The sequence below is a fragment of the Cebidichthys violaceus genome, unplaced genomic scaffold (assembly GCF_023349555.1).
Source record: "Cebidichthys violaceus isolate CVI_PGR_0920_01 unplaced genomic scaffold, fCebVio1.0.p SCAF_65, whole genome shotgun sequence".
Classification (NCBI taxonomy): Eukaryota; Metazoa; Chordata; class Actinopteri; order Perciformes; family Stichaeidae; genus Cebidichthys; species Cebidichthys violaceus.
In genome coordinates this window covers 1090851-1113216 of record NW_027176872.1, presented here as the reverse complement: position 1 = coordinate 1113216, position 22366 = coordinate 1090851, and the positions used below count along the sequence as shown (strand labels likewise).

The window sequence follows — 22366 nt, the reverse complement described above, 5'->3', positions numbered from 1 at the left end:
TGTTTATGCATCCTTTGCCAAACCACGTGGATCCCAGCAGAGTCGGATAATCTCAGCGATGCCAGTTTGGCAGGGCTGCAAATACACCACTGCCTCCTGGCCCGGGTCAAATCACAACAGCGAGGGTAGAAAACAAAAAAAAATGCCTCCGCGTCTGTTTGCCTTCATCTTTTTTTCTTCTCCTCCCTCCGTTCATCTTTGCGTTTGCTCGCAGATAGGAATCTGTCGGAGCTGGTGGCTTTGTTGACGTGCGCCTCTCATTCCTCTCTGGCGCTCATGATCTCTACGCTTGCAGGGGGGGATGGAGATTGGTGCAATCACAGCTCAGGACGAAGCCTATTTACCCAGAAAAATAGAGAGCCTGGTAATCTTGCTGCAATTTCCCACCCGGTCTTTTTTTCCCCCTGGGTTTCACAGTGAAGTAGGGTGTGTTTGTGGCGTGGTGTTCTCCAGGATTATTAGTTGGGTTGTGAAATTCCACGCTTTCTATCCCACTTTTCTCACTTTTACCGTATGCAGGGAATCCACTACACACATTACACATTGCCTAGTGTTGTCTTTTCACCCATACCAATGAGGTCTATAGGGGTTTGCTCTTCTACGTAGTTTTTAAATGACCTCTTTAGCACTTTTACACTTTTATGACTAGTGTTCTATGTCTCTATGAATGTCCTGTCTGTCTGTATATTTGTGTCTCAATGCTGGTGTGTCTTAACAAGGTCCCTCTTGAGAAGAGATTACCTGTCTAAATAAAGTGAGCGCAGACCCCTGCCATGGCCGTTTCCATAAGTGAGAAATAATGCGCACGTTCCAAAATCCACTGGGTTCCTCTCTGCACTACGCTGCAGCCTTCCGCCATGAGAAGAGGAGGCTGAGTTCACAGCTGGGGATGTACATCAGAAAGGACTATGCCGACCACAAGTCCGCTCTTAGCAGGGTCACAAATGGACACAAATTAAAAACGAAGGGACGAAAATGGCATCCTGTGCAGCATTCTCCACATTCTTGCCATGCAGTCGACACACTGTCGTGTGAACGCTACCGCTGTCACGAGGGCCCGCGACCGCGACGTTGTTCCCACAGTGCAGAGCCTGAGGCGGTGTGGGAAATGTTGGCACCGTGCAGCCTGAGAGCGGAACAAAATGCTGACCCCACAGTACATACGCTGCAGCAAGAACAAAATAAAACGAGCAAAAAAAACCAACAAACTCAACAGCAAAGGTTTGGGGACAGTGAGGAGGGGAAAAAAACAAGCTCTGTCCTCTGTTTTTAGAGCTGACATCAGGTTACAGTGGTGAGCCCAGGACCTTTTGTCACATGTCGGTGCCAGTTTCCCTCAGTGAGCACGGTGACTGTTAGCATGGGCCTGAGAAGTCAGTCCAGTTCATACTGGTATAAACCCAGTAGTTACAGTTCAAAGTGCAGCAAGAGCAGCAGGTGATGCTTCTTTTCCACAGCCTGTCTTGTAACAACCTCATTTGTCGTTTTGTGCACAAATGGAAGAATCACATGTTTAGCTGGTTAGTATTGTGCGATACTGTGTAGTTTCATATGTTAATATTCTTATATAGTTACATTTTTCTCAATATAAGCAGTTAATGCAGCCTTTGGGCAGATGTGCGTCATTTCATCACATTTTAAACTTTTTTGTGAATCCAAAGGGCTTCATTGAGGGATCAAAGTCATGTCACAGTGACGGCTGAGCAACAGTAGGTCAGCATAGTGACCACTTCTGAATGGGCACCGTTTTGTTCTTTATACACCGCAATCTTGTACTTGATCTGGAGTCTGTTTTTAGTCTGTCTTGAAATGTGTTGGGCTTTACCCGATGACTGGTGATACAAGGTATGCATCTGTAAAGATTTGTGGATTAGGGTTCCCCAAAGCAACGCTGTTTTGAGGCTTCATCCACACTACTACGTTTCCATTTTAAATCGCATATCTTTTCCTACGTTTACACTGAGCGTCCAACACTACGGAGTTGTAGAGCAACCGAAAACGAAGGAGTTTAGAAGCGCTACCGAAGCCGGGTAAGTGTGAAAACTCTGTGGTTACCTCGTAGTGTGGTGACGTAGACACTTGCGTTCGCTACTTGATTGGGTCCAAGCAGTCACGACGTGTCCTTCCCTGATTCGTCACGCTCCTATCACATGATCCTTTTCCGGAAGAAAACAAACGGCCTTGATTATCAATCGACTACCAGGTTAATTCAACATGGATAACGGACTACAGGCACTACTGACCTTGTTGTCTATACTAGCCGCTGTTCTGCATTTTAGAATTCTACTACTGCCGGCATGCGGATGAAGCAGCTGTTATTGGAGCTAGTACAGCAGCGTTATCAGCCCTACGGAGCGGATGTTTGAAGTCATGGTTTTAGGACTTTGAGGAGGGCAATGGACACAAAACGGAGGACTTTCCTCGTCTTATTAATGCTTCTTTTGTTCTGCACAACTATTGTGAAGTCCACACATAAACTGTAAAGGAACAAAAGCATAAAAGCTCTCCAGTAGACCACAGACTTCAGCCACCAGCTGACTGACTGACTCCACATTGAACCGCATCAATCACTGTGAAGTCCCGCCTGTGAAGAAGTGCTCATGTATTTGATTGAACTGCAAACGTAAACATACTGCATCCCTGTTTCCATCTTCCTTTGTGAGACTTTAACACATTGGTTCTGTTCTTTCCTTCTCATTTGATCACTGACTGACACACACACACACACACACACACACACACACACACACACACACACACACACACACACACACACATTGTGTTTTGATGCTTTGGTCTTGTAGCTCAGTGAAACAGAACTGGAAAGAGGAGCTTCTGCTCTATGATGAGACAGTAATTAGTACCAACTCCTAAGAGAGTAGAGATAGACTTCACACAGCTTGACACTCTCTCTATCTCGCTCTCATGCTCACACACACACTCTCTCTCTTTCTCTTTCTCTTCCTCCACAGCCATTAACATCAGTTAATTTTCATCCAAACAAACCGGCAGCTTTCTCAAAATATTCGTTAGCACAATCGCACAAAACCAGCTAACTTTGTCCGCCTTTCTTGAGCTCTGAGACAAGGGCTTGAGTTTTGTTTTTAACAGTGGGGGGGGGGGGGGGGGGTGCACATGCTAAGAGTGGGGGTCTGAGGGTCCTCCCCAGGGAAGTTTTGAGTGTCATACACTTCATTTCCTGCATCCTTGTGAACTGTCATGCACCTACATACATGTTGGAAATGTCTTTATTTACATACAGGAAACCACTAAATTCATGCACCAGGAAAATATGGTGTAATATAACGCAGTGTAGTGTAATAGTGTAATGCCTCTCAGGCATTCTGTGTTGCTTTAACATTTTTAATTTAATGTTATTCCTGCTCAGTCAACACACGCGTCTTCCCTCTTCTTTTGTGTCTTGTGGCATAAATCATAATATTTAAAGAAACAGTTGCAATTTAATGATTTAATAATAAAATCATAATATTTTAAGCAAATCTTCATCCTGAAGTCTGCTGTGCAGAGTTGAGCAACGGCTTCTGATGGAGTGTTTAAGGCTTTTCTTTTTCTTTTCTTTTTTGGTGAATTTTGGTCAGTGAGTGTGTTTCTTCTAGACGAAATAGACTTTGGGAAGCACTTCTGTCAAGCACATCATAATTTCATCTCCTGTTTATTCACAACTCAGTCTTCTCCGTTTGCCTCCTCCGGACCGTTTGGGTTGGTTCGATTCTGAACGATCACACACACACACACACACACACACACACACACACACACACACACACACACACACACACACACACACACACACACACACACACACACACACACACACACGTACGTGGTGATGGACAGCATCTCCATGGAGATTATGCGTTTTCATTAGCCAGTTAGACACTATGTCATGTGTGCTGCTTTGGTCCATCGGGGGATAGGAACTCGGGTGAAATGGCCAGAAAGATTCTGTTCGCTTCAGCAGTTTTTGCTGGAATGATTGAAAGTGTGTGCGCGGGAGCGGAGTGCTGGGAATCTTGTATTGCTGTTTCAGGACTTTTTTAAGACTACAGATAGATAGTTTCAAAGCCATTTTCCCTTTTTTTTTTACCCTAAGTTTATACAGGAACGCCCAAGTATAATCTTTTTTTTTTTTTCTTGTATGACGTGTGTGTCATTGTGTTCTATGAATTCTGTCTGTACAGTATACATCGAGTATCAGAACATATGTAAGTGGATTGACCTGAGCGTTACCCGTTCAGATTAGCCCAGTGAACTCATTTATAACCTGAACAAACCCAAACCCAGGATGTCGTCATCTTTTTAATAAGCTTTCAGGAGTTGTCGTAGGCAGATTTGATTTGACCTTCGCTCTTTTCTTGGGGGGTACAGCTATATATGTAAAAAAAAAAAAAAAAGAAAAAAAAGACTAATAATAAATACAGCATATTAACTGCCTCAAAGTGATGTCACCGCTCATCATCTCTACTTGACGCTAGCGGCTCGAGGCTAAATTAGCCACTGCTAGCATAACTCACCCAAAACTACAACCAGTTGCATTCTGGATAATGTAGGCGGCAGGTTTTGACAAAGATGAAGATAAATTTAAAAAAGCACCATATCTCTGCATTGCACTCTTAGAAATAGATGCAGCTAAACCAGAGTACTCCTAAGTTCAAAAGGATCGAGTGCCGAAGTTTAAGAACCATCATTTCGGAGGCACAATCTCAACTAGTGACATATGGCTGCAGTAGACCTCTAATGTAGGAAGGTGCCGGACCATGCAGAGCTCTAAAAGTGTTCACAAGAATTCACATCAGACCTTTGAAGAGGATCTGGTGAAAAGCTTTGCCCCAGCATCCTGGACCACTTGTAAAGGATCCGAGGATGTAGTGAGGAGGGATGAACTGAAGGCGTAGAGAATCATCCGCAACATCTCCTACCACCACAGACTACTGAACATCCACTCCAACCTTTTGTTCTTTGTGTCGTGAGATTTTGTCTCCAGCAAGGTCTTAACTCTTGACTCCTGCTGTCCTCCTCCAGTCCCCCCCCTCCCCCCCCGCTTTATCCCTCTGCACTGTGGAGAAGGCTGAGCATTCTAATGAATTCACCCTCAACAAGGCTGTGATTAGCCTATTGATTCTCCCTCCCAACTTCCTTGCCGCTGCAAACACTGTCTCGCACTATTATGTTTCTGTGACACGGCACGTTGACACCAGCGACCTCACACCTTGATCGGAGTGCCGAATGGTCGCGCGGCATGTTGACGCATGTATGACAGATCTTAAAAACATAACAATAATGTGTTTCTGCTTGTGTGTCCCCCCCCCCCCCCACCCCTCCTGCAGACTGAAGAAGAAGTCGCAGTCGGTGGATATTGCCAGTGAGCGTTTCTCCCCGACTCTGGTGCCAGCCTCGCCCCTCAACAAGGCTGCACCGGCGGGTGCCAAGACGACGGCCGTCCTGGCCGTGCAGGAAAACAACACGACCAACTCCCAGCGCCGCAGCCCCCGGTGTGGCGAGCTGAAGAGAGGCTACACCATAGGTACGTGACGTCTGTTTGGGTGAAATCCATCACACGTTTTTCAAACTTAATTTCTTCCTACTTAACCTGGTCGAGGGATTAAAACCAACAACCTTCTGTTACAGCTCCTTTTCCTCTGAACTCTAGATTAACTATTAATGAGAAAAAAAAAGAGAATAGATGTATTTTTGCCTAAAATGCATTATTACATGACTTGCACCTTTTAATCTTTGTCAGCCTTTAGCTACATTCTCATAGAGGGCTTTCTCTCACTCTCTGGACAGTCGACATGAACTTCTCACTCGAGCAAACTTCCTCGTGTCACATCCACAGCTGGCTCCTCCGCGTTTTTTTTTTAAAAATCTTCTAATTCATTTCCTGCTCACAAATTCTAATTACGTGGCTGTGATGACATTTATTCCTGCGATGAATTCTATTTTGGGTCGGGGGGGGGGCACACTGTCTGCTGCCGGGTCTGTTTCTGTGTCGGAAGGCAGGTTGCTACTGTGAGAGTAAGTACACTTCAGGGAGCTGACTTTTCACAGATGATGAAATGAGTTTGAGCTAAACTAATTCCGAAACTCAGGAATGCATTGCGCCTCTGTTCGCTTCATGGGTGTGATTCGGTTAGTGAGCCGCTCGGGTCAAGGTTGGAGAGGGGGAGCAAGCGCAGGAAAAATCAAACGCCAGCAGGACTCTGCTGAGCCACTGAAAGGCAATCTGCAGGACCTTTATTTTGACTGATTCCTCTTTTATCTGCGGCGACGTCTTGGCCGCTCGTTGCTGTGCTGTGACTTCTCTATGTAGTTCATTTTCCCTCTACTGTACCACAAGCACACCGCTGCTGCAGGACTTTGTTTACGTCCAATAGAGAGTCTTTTATTGTACGACTGCGAGTACAAACACCTCCATGAACTTTTTAAGTGGAGGAATCGGTGTTGCCTAGCTAGAAGCTAACAGAAATGTTTGTATGATTATGCGGAGAACATTTTCAGTTTCATGCAGCAATTGAAAATAGCACCTTGGGTCAAAATCATGTTGTGGGTATATAAATGTATATGTGTATGTGTATATATATATATAGACGTATTTCAGGGTTTTCACAAAATCAGAGTCACCAAGGTTAATTATTTTACATGGTACCATGGAAACTGGAGGATGACAAATGTATAAACATAGAGGGGGCTCAGCAATGAGAAAGAATGTGACAGGGTGCAAAAGAAGGAAAAAAACCAACAAAAAAGTTATATGGAAAGTCCAAAGAACTGCTGTTCAAAGTCCGATGATGAATAGTACCGTGGACACCAAAGTGAGTGTTGACATTTGAAAGCCTCCTTGTCGGGCACTTAGGAGAGAACATCGACCGTTTGCTGCAAGGACTCGATGAGTTGACATGATTTTAATGTCCGTTTGACGTCACTTCACATTATCTGGGTGCATCAGTCTATTTTGATTTATTGAGTTCGTCTTGAGATGTTCATGTTCAGTGACTTGCTACAAACGAGCCAAGAGGTGTAAACGGTGTTGTCACGAGAGCAAAAATGTCACTTTGGTACGCTAGCTTTCCTCAATATTTAGATACGAATACCGAAACGATACCACGGCAAAACCTTTAACGTCAGGAGAGGTAATGGAATAATAGAACATTTGTTATTCATGAAATATATTAAATTGTATTTATTAATCTGATGACCCCCTATACTTGAGTTTATGTGATTTATTTGATAGTTTACTTTATATTTGCAACCATATATCACACTAAATAGTGTTTAATGAGGCTATTTTTATATTTACATTTGTAAAACAGCGCCCCTATTGGCACATCGGTAACAGTTCAGGTTGAGAGTGGTACTGCAGCACTGGTTGACGAGGGAAAAGCTGCTAACTTCAGGAATACAACACAGTAACCGTAGATAGTGCTGTCACTGTTGTCACTGTCGCCACCGGACTGCTTTCCCTCTCTGGCCAATTCAAGACTCTCAGAAACACGGTAAATTAATACTTAAAAATGTGCCATTAGGTGGAGTATGTGTTTGCCGGATTACAGTAGATGTTAAGACAAATTCACAAAAGGTTATGAATCTAGATTTATCAATGCATTTGGTCGGTAATTAGAGCCACGTTATTTAACTTTCAGTTTTAGGATGAATTTAAAAACACTGTCACTCTTAAAGTATCGGTTCTGGGGTTTCGTACCAGTATTGTGAGACCTTTCTAGTATCGGTAACTCAATTCAATGGACGGTGATGATGATGTCATCCTGCACCCTTAGCGCTAAATGGACCCACATGGGGAAAACAAATCATGCTGCACTTTATACAGGTCGTACATGATGATGGACGGGTAATACGTGTGGACAAAAACGACCAGTAGTTTTTATTTTAGTAACTCACTTTTGAACCAGGAATGACCAACCTCACGGAGTAGGACACGAACACAACACACTTCTGTTTCAGCGACTATTACCTCTGATTAATCGGAGGAAAATCCCTGAACGAGCTGAAGTGCGTACATGTTACCACGGTTACCAGATGATCTTGCATAATTATACCGATTGCCTCTACAGATTGCATCCTTGACGGTTTCCAATTTGCAAATGGATTTAATGGGAGATTAACTTTTGAAATTCAGGCTGAAATTACATACATGCTGTCAGAAAAATAAATAAATTCCAGTTTGTTTTGCTTTGACGCCAGCGTTAACAAGTCCCAGTGGAACCTGCCCTAGACCCGCCTTTTGATGGGGTCTCGATGTGGTTTTGTGATGGGTTGAGGGCTTTCACACCAGCCTAAATGAACCAAATCAAAAGGGCAAATGTACCAGTTTGCACCGTGAACTTATCTTTGGATAACACAAACCACTCAGAACTACAGTTTGACTTTGTATTCAATATGAGCTGAAATAAAGAAAAGAAAAAGAAACGTGACTTCAGCCCAACGAAAGCGAGAAAGTGAAAGATGGATAGTTGTTACCTCAAGCGTCTCAGGTGAGTTTACGCTGATCCATCAGCTTACTTTCCATCTGACGCTCCTGCAGCTCTCTAAATACAGCTTCAGGTAAATTTGAATTTCGCTGCATGTCCTCGAGCACACAGCCAGCGATTAGTTATGTAAATCAGTGCAGCGGCTGAACCCCCTGCTGCAGTGTCTGTGTGCGCAGGAGGATCGTGTCTCACGTGGGGTCAGAGGTCACCGAGAGCGAGGCGAAGGTGTGTCGTTCCACTAGTGTGTCCTCCGGTGTCGCGCCCCGACGAGCTTTTCTACAGAGTCATCGCGTATCGACTCCGCTCCCCCGGGGGTGCAGGGCAGCGACGGGAGAACGCATCGATCTCGGGTCGTCCGCATCAGTGCAGCGGGCGATAATCGATGAGGGGGAACTGAGGGATGAAAGCATGGCAGGACAGGTGGAGTGACTGTTGATATTTCAGTCCCGCTCTTATCATCCATTACCCGATCGGTCGGCAACCGCGGGGTCGGAAGTCACAGCCACTCAGCCATTAAATGAAACGCCGCTGTGACTCATTGTGCTTTTTTTTTTTTTTTTTTTATGGCTTTTAACTACAAAGTAACAAATTGTACAAGCCTCTTAAGCGCAGCTCGCAGCAGTTAATCATTTGCTCCGGCCAGCGCTGGCCTAGATAAAACCACACTCACATCAAGGCCATCACTGCAGGAACACTGCGCCTGTCAGTCCTTTACGCCGCCGTGTCACATAATGAGACGTTGATTAGTGACTGTGTCCCTCTCTCTAGTTCCTATCTAGATAAGATCCAGGAAGCGGAGCCCCGTGGCATTTTGATGCAGTCGAACCCGGGCCAGGCTGCTCCTGCAGAGCCGATCATGCTAATTTATTCTAATGGGTAGTAATAACGCGGCAGGCAGCTTGCTGTGCTGTCTGCCAGACTTCAGACGGACCTGTCATTAGAGGCAGGCAAGCGCATTCACATTTAATAACCCTTAAGCGCGTCACATTTTAACATCGGCATTGAGGCGTCCTTTAACCCGAAATGAGGAGGAGTGGCATCGAAGCGAGCGGCCCCGATGAGTGGAAAGGTGGTGAGGAGAAGGCGAAAAGGTGGGAGGAAGTGCAAAAAAAAAAGAGAGGAGAGAAGGTGGAGGAGAGATGGCCGGTGTCGGAGCAGGTCAACATTTCTTGTTGTTGTGCAACAGAGGAGAGGAAAGGCGTCGCTCCATGAGAAGGTGTGAAACCGGCTCTCCTCCAGACTCCCAGCGTCTCCGTCTGACAGCCTCGAAAAGTCTCTCCCGGCGCGTCTGACCTTTCCATCATCGTAGGCCAAAACTGAAGCCTCCGCTCCGGAGCTCGGCGAGCTCGCCGCGCTGATAAAAAGGCCAAACATGAGACGCCGCCGTGGACTCATTAAGCACAACTGGTGGCGCTGCTGCCTACGACGAGAAAACTCTCTCCTCACATCAATGTTCTCGGTGGGTACGTGCCGCACAAGGGCTCATCCGTCTCTTTGTTTTGGTTTTGTTCCGAGGCTGACTCATGCTCTGTGCGCTCACACAGTACTTCTGCATGTGTTTGTGCACGGTTAACTATGGAAACGGTTTATGAGCGTTAGGTAAGCACTGGCAGGCGGGAGATGTGCCGCCGTCCCTCCCGCAGATCTCTTTCTGCGGTTGCAAAGGGAGAGACTTCACAGCGTGTCGCTGCAGATAATGGCTTCTAAAAGGAGAGAAGCCACTTCTCGCCCCCCCCCCCCCCCCCCCCCACACACACACACACACACCACACCACCACACACACACACACACACACACACACACAATCCTGTTTTTCCTGCTCTTTCTGCCATTTTGTCCTCAGATCCCTCCTCTGCTCATACCTTCTTTTCTTTTTTTCCCCCTCTCTCCACCTCGTCTCTCACTCTCTCCATCTTGACACTCTCACTATCACTCAGTTATCCTCTGATGTATTTCAGGTGTGTCTGACCCCGGGGGGGGGGGGTACAGGCAGAGGGGTAATCTGTCTCAAGGACAGCCGGGCAAACACCAACAGATTTCCACGGACTGTGGCACCAACCTTGACTGCAGTCTTGCAGTCTTGCAGCCGCGGTTCCACTTTGTCTTTTCAATGCAACGTTTGCGATCGGGTGACACTCCAATGCGACGTGCCTGATCGGATGGTGATCGGCTACATGTGGTGGATAAACACATTTCATGTCTTACAAACCCTCCACATTAAAAGCTCCCCCGTTATTTGAACTGCTTACTCTTGCTCCCTGCAGTATGAAGTGGACTTGTTTTATTGAAGAATTGCCACCAAGGAAGCTCCGCTAACTCGGTGATAAACACATTTTCCTGTAAATTCTTCGCAGTATAACGGCCCCCCTGTTATTTTAAAGCCTTTCCTTTTTTAAAGCAGCAAAATCAAGAGCTGCCCCGGTTTTTCCTCCCCTCTTCCCTTTGCTCTCCTTCGGGGAGGAACTACCCTGTGGGGGGGGGGATGATGGAGACCTACGTCTGATAAATTGTCCGGGTTTTGCCCACGTGTTGTCCACCCCTCACTGAGACCTACTCTCACATAAATATACAACATAAAGATGACCAGACTGTTGCATTCAGTGTGTGTGTGTGTGTGTGTGTGTGTGTGTGTGTGTGTGTGTGTGTGTGTGTGTGTGTGTGTGTGTGTGTGTGTGTAAAATTATTCAAGCCGCTGGCATTCATTGCCACCAACAGAGGCCCGACTCTGCTAGCGCAGCATCGCATCTACAGCAGCTGACAGAGGAAATGCTAACAAACGAGACGGAACGACACGTGTCGGCGTACCCTGACGCCCCCAAGAGCGGCGGACCCTGCCACTGCCGCCATGTGACTGATTATTCCACTGTTAGTTATTCATTGGATTTTCGCTGCGGGGTCGAAGAGACGAGGAACTGGTGCTGGGGGGGGGGGGGGGGGAAGCGGTACGCTCACTCGCTGCTTGATATGCGGCTTCATGTCGCAGTGGCCGGAATTAAATTAGCCGCTATTCAATAAATAGTAGCAAGTGTCCGGTTGCACGTGAAGTCGCCACCCTGTTGCGCTTTGCTTCTGACACTTGTGTTTTTGTTGTGAGTGTGGACCCATAGCTGGAGTGCCTGTCTTTAACAAGCAGCGTATTCCAGCAGCAGCTGTACAGTGTTAGTGTGATGAGGAGCTAATCACCGCGGCGGTTGACAGTTAGAGCCAGCGCTGCGGGCGCTACACCGGTGTAGCTCTCTTTTTGTGTTTGATGCGATTGTCTCAGGTGGCAAGTCTCTCGTGTTTACAGATCCAGATCGTAGCCAGCGGTGGCAATTACACACACACACACACACACACACACACACCTTACACATCTTTTCTGGTTTGTTTGTTTTTCTCTATGGAAATGGAACAAAGTACATATCTGTGACTGTTTTCAAAGGGAATGAAAGTAGTTGTGTTTGACCTTGGTGGCACAGTGTTCCCTGGGTGATTTGAATTTCCGCTGAACCCTTCGTTTGACGGGTTAAAATGTCAGATGATCCCCGTCCGGTCGAGGCCGGTGTGACTGTCACTATTAGCACAGCAGATTCATGACGCCACGTCGACATCCACTCGTGTTTTGCTTGGACCGTGATCACGTTGAGTGCTGAAGCGCATGAATAAATTCACGGCAGAAGTCAGTTTTTTAAGGGATTAAAAAAAAAAAGAACCCGGTGACACCACTGACGATAAAAGACCTGCTGATGTCCTGCAGTAGCAAGTAGCAGCATTGCACCAGGTCTAAACAACAAGGCGTCCTTTTTTTCTTGACTCAGTAATTGCATCCATTCTCCTCCGCTGACCATCAGTCTCACCTCAGCTCTAAAGAGCCAGAAAGATGCAGTTGTAAGCTAAAGGAATTACATGCATGTGGACCCCGTATAGCCCATGTTCAGGTGTTTACATGCCTAATAGTAGCATCTCACCGCAGCCTTAGCTTTTGTTTGCTGACGGCATGATCCAGAGACCTGGTCAATAAGCCCCCAACACGATATAACCAGCAGCTACTAACTTCTCGTCCACATCAATATATTCTCCCTTGGGTTCAGGTTCATCCCACACAATGTCAGCCACAGACTGAAATATCTCAACAGTAGTGGTGTAACGGAACGTTGTCGATCCGTGATCCGTACGGATCACTCCTCACGGTTCGGCACACATGTGAACCGCAGATGAAATACACAGTTTGACGTTAACCACCACGGTGTGAAATATCGTATTACTGACATCGTTATCCACAATGTTCAATAAAATATGCGATCAGGACATCGGCATTCATGCTTTTTTAGTCGCCGAACTCTGAAAATGTAACGTTGTAAACAATAACTCTGTGTTGAAAATGACTGAAGAGTTGGTAATGGACAACGAACAAAGGTTCAGTTCAGTTACATTATGATGCGTTCAGGCTCCGTTCGGTAAAAATGAGTATTGGGTGAAGGTAAATGATGTTATTATGATGTGTTCACATGTAATCTTGTAAATTGTAGCGTTGGTGAGAAACTTGAACACATCCAGTTGTTTGAAGGAGATGTTTTTACAGCAACATAAATGTATTATAAGGGTGTTTGAAGTTATTTCTCTTTTTGTTTCGTTCATGACACTTTTCATCACTTATCGTGTGAAAAAACAAGCGCAACACTGTGAATGTTTTTCCGGATAGACTGCATAAAAACATGCGCTGCTATAAACCACTCTAAACACCTGGTTCCTGACGTGGTCAGAAGTCGTTCTAAGCGGTGATAGGATGTGGTGGCAGCGTGGGGACCTCTGCTGTCAGGGATGATTGGTTTAAATGTCCATTTTTAAAACCAAAAGTATTTATCGCTTTTTTTAGGACATGCGGTTGGAAGAATTGATTTTAGGAAGGCGTCTAATGTCAACCATTGAAGCGGTTCTCTGTAGAACTTTAGAAGGGCTTTATGTGCTCTGAAAACAAAAGTCTGGCTCTCATTGTTTTAGTAGAAACTTACCAAAGCCTTTAGCATTTAAACCAGTCAAATGGAAATATCCTATTTACTCTCTCGCATGCTGTTGTTACAGACCATGTGGGCCGCAGGCCGTCAGGAAAAAGGAGGCCACTCATCTGCGTTGTGAGGAATTTAAGTTTAGAAGTACAATAGTTTGATTTAAAGCACACCTAAAGAAAGTATAAAATATCATATGTTCACAAAATATTCACTTATGAAATGTATAATAGGTTTACAGTATATTCACTTGTAAAGGATAGTATAAGTGTAACATATATTACTTACAAAAGTGTTAAACCACACAATCTTAATCAATTGAATGTATTAGACTAGAAGTATAGTAGTTGACTGTTTAGAGTAGAGAGAGGGCAAGGAAAGGAAGGGCGAGAGTTTCAGAGTTTTTCATGACCATATATGGAGATGTGATGGGTCGGAGGTGAATCGGCGCCGCGGGAGACAGGACGGTGGTCAAGCGGGGGGTCGGATGGACGGAGCTTTTACGAGGAGGTGGACCAACGGACATTACCAGGATCATCATATAGACCAATGGAGAGCATTGTCTGAGGCCAGGAGGAGACAATTGAATTTTAGCCAGCCACTGAAGTTGTTACTCGATTTTGAATGTAAACCGTTGACTTTTGGGTATAAAACCATTGTTCGGAGAGACGCTGTTCAGTTCTTGGCGATCTTCTTTACTGTAAACTGGCGTTTGTTGGCCGGTTAGGGGGGGAGAGTGTTTGAACTCGGTTTTGCGATTCCTTACTGTCGACAGTGTAATTCAGTTTGTAATTGTCTTTTTAGCATTTGTGAATTATAAATACTTTTTCATTGTAAGCCGGATCCAGCAGATTTTTCTTAGCGTGACTTTGTTGCTCAAACAACAACGAAAGAGCGAGAGGTCCGCGGCCTCCTGCGAGCAGAGGTCTCACTCCATTACAGCGTTGAGATCCACCTTAAGTACGAGCCGCGTTGTACGTCGGTATCGAATCTTAACGCGCGCCTCTCAAAGTGAATGAATGAGAATGAGGGGAGGGGATGGAGTGAACGGATGAGAGAGAGAATGACGGAGTAAAAGCGAGAGAAGAGGGGAGAGTGAGAGCGATTCGTCACGCGCGCTGCCTTTTGCCAGCAGAGCTGCTTGTGTGCGCCGAGATAAGCCCGGGCCTCCTCTGCTTGGCGGTACAGGCTGGTCACGTAGCACCAGAAGGCAGCTTAGCCCCACCACACATCCTCACCCGCTCTTTACTTTCACTTCCTCCCACACAGTCTTTCCTTCTGTCCTCCTCACTCTCTATTGTCTCCCTGTCCTTCTCAAGGTCTCTGACACCCCCCCCCCCCCATCATCTGTGTCTCCATCGCTGTTTTAGCATCTGAGAGACCAGGTCTTACTCTTCCTAGCAACCAATGAGTGGACAGCAGCATGGTCGGAGCTTGCTGTACAGTGCATTTGTGTAGATGTTTTGAGAGGCAAGGAGTAAAAAAACCTAAAAAGCTCAGCAGTTTGTGGCATTAAGAGCTGAGACGATTGTTTTCTACATTGTTCTTTGCTGTTAAAACAAGTTAAAGGTTCCATACCGGTCGTTTTTTATGCTCGAAAGTGGCAGGAAATATAGATGGGTGATGTGACAAAAAGGTATTGCGATCGTATCAAACTTTCATCCGATGGAAATGTGTAAAAAAGTGAAATAAATAAAAACGGGTTACAGTGCAAGTTGTGTCTCCACTGAAGGTGTCGGCTTACTGACCAACTCTCTTAAATATTCAGATCAGGTCTTTCTTGGCATCGACCCCAGCACCCGAATGTTCACTCGCATGCAAATACATCGAACGAAAGAAAAAATAAACCCAGCGTTAACACAACATTCGACACTTTTCTATTTTATTTGTGTAGCCCAATATCACAAATTTGCCTCGGAGGGCTTAACAATCTGCACAACAAACAACACCCTCTGTCCTTGGACCCTCGCATCAGATCAGGAAAAACTCCCCAAAAATATCTTTTTAACGGGGGAAAAGAAGAAGAAACCTCTGAGAGAGCAGAGGAGGGATTCCTCTCCCAGGATCGGCACAAGCGCTGTAGATACCATATGTACAGAATGAACAACATACTAAAATGACAACATGGTCAATCCATATGACAGAAATGATACATATGAGAGCCGTAGTAGAAGTAATAATAACACGGTTCAGGTATAACTATGACAAAGCGCAAAGACTCCTGGGAAGAAGTCAAGTTAGTAACGAGCATTAATGTACATTTGATGTAATGGTGCAGACCAACACACAAGCATGTGTTTATTGTCCAAATGACTGCCCAGTGCTGCCTTGAAATGTGACTTCTATATGCAGAACATGCTCCAGCACAATAATACAAGCACATGGGCTTGGCACCCCACACACACTCAGCAGTCAGGGCCAGCAAAGCCTTCTCTGCTGGCCTAAACAGGATCACAAAGTTATAGCTATTTTATAATTTAATCATTTTTCATAAATACACTACATGTATTCTAATTTTGTTTCCCATTAGCTTATTTTCTCATTGCACAGCTGTTGCTCTGCTTCCAGTGCAGCTTGTTTTAAGTAGAGCTCTTATCCAATCAGATTCAGCCTCTATTTCTCTATGTAAGGAGAGAGGCCCGAGGTCCTCTAGGTAGACTTTGCAGATTAAAGTATATGGGGACGATATTGTTGATTGTCATCGTCTTCAACCAATCAGATCTTTAGTTTGACATGTTGGGCGTATTCTTTGACGTGCCAGAGCTACCCAGGTAGCCTGCTAAGTACGTCAGCATTAAGGTGCGCCGTGATTGGTCAGTGGGCCAGCGTGACTTTTGTCAAACAGAAAGCTAGCTAGCAGAAGTTCGTATTTAAGAGTTCAGGTTGAAACATAGCTAAGAGAAGTTTATGACATTTTAGCGTTTGCTTGGTGTAGATTCTATTTTCTATTAAACTCTTTGGAATCAAAGAAAGGAGGATGGACTTTGTCTTTAGTGAACAGCAGCTTTGGTAAGTGAACTGCTTTGTTTTTACACCTGCAGTAGCGTTACTACTGTTAGCTTTTCTATGGTGTCATTTTCATGATATGGTAAATATTGTTCCCTCTGATGTAAATAATATTTGAATGGCGTGTTGCTGGATGATTTGTCATGCTTTGTTGTCATATATATATATATATATATATATTATATATATATATATGTATATATATATATATATATATATATACGTATATATATATATACGTATATATATATATATATATATATATACGTATATATATATATATATACGTATATATATATATATATATATATATATATATAACGTATATATATATATATATACGTATATATATATATATATATATATATATATATATAACGTATATATATATATATATACGTATATATATACGTATATATATATATATATATATACGTGTGTATATATATATATATATATATACGTGTATATAAATATATATAACGTGTATATATAATATATATATATATATATATATATATATATACGTATATATATATATATATATATATATATATATATATATATATATATATATACGTATATATATATATATATATATATACGTATATATATATATATATATATATATACGTATATATATATATATATATATACGTATATATATATATATATATATATATATATACGTATATATATATATATATACGTATATATATATATATATATATATACGTATATATATATATATATATATATATATATACGTATATATATATATATATATATACACGTGTATATATATATATATATATTATATACGTATATATACATATATATACGTATATATATGTATATATATACGTGTATATATATATATATATATATATATATATATATATATACGTATATATATATATATATATATATATATATATATATATATATATATATATATATATATATATTAATATACGTATATATATACGTATATATATATATATATATATATACGTATATATATATATATATATATATATATATACGTAGTATATATATATATATATATATATCAGCTGTTTTTTGTTCCGGGTTCAGAGGTCACAGCCTGTTGTCTCCTCTGTGAGCGCAATCCACCGAAAACATCATATTTCCCACAATTTAAGCTTCTGGATCTTCCTAACGCCACTAGTATTATTCAAACGTATTGTTCGGTTCATAAGCCTCGTACCGAACGGTTTAATACGGATACTTGTATTATTACACCCTAGAACAAATAATAACTGTAGCTGTGGCTCATAATTAGGTTATTCAACTGTAGTAGGACAGCACAGAAGGCCCAGGTATAAAATGCACGGCCCGCCACTGACGCTCAGTATTCACTGCACACACACACACACACACACACACACACACACAGGGGTTAGGGCAGATGGGGTAATATTGTACCAGAACCTCACAGTTAATCCTGTGAAAGTGGTGCTGCCCGCGGGGGACCACCGTCTACACCGCGCGTTGATAAGAGAAGCCAGACGACGTGCCTCCCGGCTGCGTTCTTACTAACGGCACCAGAGGCAGCCAAATCACGGCCGCTCTCCCAAACCTTAATTGGGATATCTGATACGTCTGCCCCCCCACCCACCCAACCCCCCTGTCGTTAAAACCAAAAGCTGCGATTTGTTTTTGATGCGGGGTGAGGGGGGGTCCTGGTCCTAGGTGTTACAGATGCTGGTCCTCATTCTCAGCTCGCTCTGCTATTAAGAGGCATGCACGCACGCACGCACGCACGCACGCACGCACGCACGCACGCACGCACGCACGCACAGCACGCACGCACGCACGCACGCGCTCCCCAGCAAAACACCGTTTCCATAAAGGTTAATAGTATGCGTTGGTCATCCCCAGATAGCAATGGAGCAGCTTTGACACTAACTCGGTTACAGGCGGAGAATGTCACCTCTGTTGTTCCAGGTTTTTTCGACTTTTAACTCTGCGCTTATTATTCTCCGAGCTCCCCTGCACGTTCTTATCCGGACCAGACTGGCTGCTCCGCTGAATTAATGTGCAGAACTTTCTTTTTTTGTTTTGTTATCACAATAGGAGATAAAAAGGCGATGAAAACAAAAACCAGCACGACTCTAAAGTTGTTGTGTTTTTTTTTTGGTCTTACCTGAGATGGTTAACCGTAGTACGGATCCCGAAGGAGTGGTTCTGATCGATTCGTGCCGGCCTCGTTCCCATCTGTCCCCTCGCTGGCTGCTCTCCGGCTCCGTCGATCTCACACTAACCAGGTTGCATCCGCAAGGCCGATTCTTGACGGATTGAAAGGAGAAATGGAGGTTTACATTGTAACTCAGAGTCGCAGCTCCCGCTTATTAACAATAGGTAGCCTCCAGCAAATTACAGCACGGCATTCCAGACACGCACACACCTGAACAAGAGGAGCACTTATCCTCGAGCCGTCTCAATGTCACGGAGATCGGTACAATGTTAGCTCAGCCACGAGTGTCCTTTTAGATGTTTGTCTGACATTTTTCATTTCTAAACGTCCCCCAGAGACGACGCACTGTGGTCCTTTTAAATCAATTCTGCACTTTAAAGCTGCTCGCGCGGCCTTCACGTTTCTTAAGAGAGGACAAAAACAAACAGATGGACTTCAAGGGCGCTTCACGTCCACCTGTTTCAAAGGTGCTAAATGCAGATTTTCCTCCACAGCACAAGGTGCTCTCATATGTAAGAGTCCACACGGCGGAGATCTAAATCTCTACACTGACTCACAGCTTGGCCAGAAGCGAAGGCCACAGAGATGTGTTGCTACCAAGGCTGCTGGGCTTTTGGTTTCTTTTCTCTTTTTTTTACTTAAGACAGCAACAAAAACATTAACGTTTTCTTCTGTAGTGCAAGAAAGCAATGTAAGGAAAGAGGCTCGCTGTTGCTACTGTAAAAGATCTGTGGCTGGGATTTATTGGCCTGGCGGTGTAATTACGTTGACCGGGAGTCTCTCGGTGGCCCTCTCCTCGTTGGGCTCAATTTATAAATGCCACAGAGCTAGTAATCCCACTGTTTCCCCACTTAGTTTGGAAAAGGGCTCCAGCCGTCCTCTGGCTGGGATTGATTACACATAGCTCAAATGAAGAGTAAGCAGTTTTCCACTGTCGAACGCCAGCGCCGGCCCCGTGCTATTGATTCATTTTTCAGCAGAGGGAAAATAAGATCTGCCACTTCTCAAAACGGTAGATATTTGTTTCCCTGTTTGCGTGTGAATTTATGGGCTCCTATTATTCAAAAACAGCTCTATTTTGCCTGTATATAACGTACATGTGTTGGTGCTGAGACGGGCTGACCTAAAAAACTGAAGAAACTCGCTTAATGTAATGTCAGCGAGGCAGTAGTAAATTAGTCAATGCCTCCATGGAGCAGATAAACCGTTACACAGCTATGGGTGATCTTTACATAACTGTTCATTTTGCAGAAGCATGCAGTGTGGGCGGAGACTAATTGGTTGCAGTGGTGTAGATTTGAAAAGCAGGCCTCGGCAGAAGTGTCTCAGGTTGGGTCAATGTGGATCATTGGCGACGTTTATTATCAAAACAAACCTAGCTGTTGCTCCATGTTAAGCCGCAACTTTGTTAGTGGAGGAGTCCGCCATTCCCGCACAGGATACAAATTGCCAACCTACCTACACATAGGGCTGAGACAAATATACAGGTATATCACGAAATAGCATTTTATTTGATGACTACAATAAATAAATAAATGGTCTATATGAAATAACCACATGGTTTTGTTAACTCTTGTGTGAATTAAATATTTGACAAATTTAAATTACTCATTTTGTTCAAATTTTGTTCGAGACCTTCAGTGCAAAATAATCCGATTTTCAGAGAAAGTTTAGTTAGTGTGTGCTTGTATTATTAATTTAGACGACGTAATTGCGTACCATGACATCTCGACATATGATTTCATCACAATGCGGTTCCATTAAAAGACGATAAGTGATCACATTTTGTTCACCGTGGATTTTCAAGAAAGGCAAAAATGCAACATTTTCGGCAACAATGAAATGTGAGGTTAAAAGGTAGCGAGATTTTGAGCAAAGATAACTCAATTTAATATTTCTGCAAAAAAGGGGTTGTCAGAGTACGTTATTTATTCCTAGTTTCTTCATTTCCATATTTTATACATGGCATTACTGTGAGAGCAATCACTGTAGCGAAAGAGAAAACCTCCTCTGAGTGCTTTTGGGTTTAATTCTGTCGCATCCTTTGTCCTCCTAATCGGTGGGTATGACGACAAAACATTACCGGGGCCAAAATGGTTGGAGTTGAGCTTCAAAAAAAGGACCATGAGTGTGACTCATCCACATCCACCTTGACCCCTGCTTCCCGTTCTCCTCATCCCCCCCCCCCCCCCCCCCCCCTCTGGCTCTCATTAGTATGTGGAGGACTTTGCATTGTACATGCTCCGGGGGCCGTGTTTGCTATGCGCTGGTTTATCCAAGAGGAAGAATAGCTGGAGGACAGGATTTAGCCGGCCCCGTGCAGTACGCGGTCTTCTCCACACGGGTCACTGCTCTGGACATTCTCTGCATGGCAGGGCGCTGGGAAACTGTCACAAGGAAGCCCGGTAGCACAAACCGCTTCACATCGGGTTTGAATGCCTCCTTATTTTATTTCCTTCCACTCCGGCTGCACAACATATTACTGGAGCTAAAGCTATGCTGGAGCACACGCAGGCCTTAAAGGACAAACTTAACATGAAAACAGGCTTTTAAAAAGAATGGCTCTTTTCATTGGAACATTCTATTAGGTTCAGTTGAAACCCAGTGGGTTATTTAAGATAAGTGAGTTTTCTTTGTTTTTTGCTATCGCGTCATCTAGAATCTGTTTATGCCTTCCACTCTCAAAGCACTTAGTCATTTTTATTCTCCTGCATTTTTGTAGAGACCCGAGACATCATTGGATTAAGAATGACTTGACATTAATCACACTGGAGCTGTATAGAGGACCGGCACCCTCTATGCAGCCCCAGTGCTCAGACAGTTTCTATGTGAAGCCTCAGATATGATATCAGTCTTCTGGTCAGACGCTACAGGCTGCCGGCGGTAATCTGCCACGTCGGCGTGATTGACACGCGTCGCCTTTCAAAGCACATACACATTCATATACTGAGCGCTGGGATGGAAACGGGAAGGACCACCGGCAGCCTTACAATGCTGTACTGTAAATCTACATACTGTATGGCTGCTGAGCATATCGGTAATCCATCCATCCTTTTTTTCCCACTACATTTATATGCATTTTATTGTCATACGAAAAACAGGATTTTAAGAAATTGTCTGTTTTAGTCTAAATAAATAAAAAATCTGTCTCTCTGCATATTTGCTTTCTTTTTGAGATTAAGGTGAGAATAAAGATATCATTGCATTAACTGTGGAGCTCGTCGTAATGCGGTTAGCTTAGAAAAAGACTAGAAGTAGTTGGTTTCACAGGGAGTTAAAGCTAGAGGGGCTGTCTGTTGTATTTTAGACCTACAGTAGTCTACGAAGTGCAGTTTGTAAAACACACACACACCACAACAAACTATATAAAATGGTGACACATGAATTATGCCTTCCATAATTCACACAGCATGACGTAAGAAGCTGCTCTTTAGTCTGGTGCAACGCCAGCCGTACCTCTTGCCAGACGGCAGCAGGGTGAACAGGCTGCTGCTGGGTGGGTTTTGTCTTTTAACATCCTTTGGACTCTTAGCAGGCTCCTCTTGTCACCACTTGTGCTCGGTAGATTGGTGCCAGTGATGTTCTGAGCGGTTTAACAAACCGCTGTAGAGCTTTCCTGGGCCGTCCACATGCCATGCCATTT

At 43.8% G+C, this 22366-nt stretch overlaps 1 protein-coding gene across 2 annotated transcripts in view; it reads left to right on the top strand.

The window, feature by feature from the left end:
- LOC137890489 (oxidation resistance protein 1-like) overlaps positions 1–22366 on the top strand; it is a 152310-nt gene that overhangs the window by 61633 nt on the left and 68311 nt on the right. For both annotated transcript variants that reach the window (XM_068734585.1, XM_068734583.1), the window contains exon 3: positions 5349–5545. In XM_068734585.1, coding sequence (XP_068590686.1) covers positions 5349–5545 — 197 coding nt within the window. The remainder of the gene's footprint in view (positions 1–5348; positions 5546–22366) is intronic.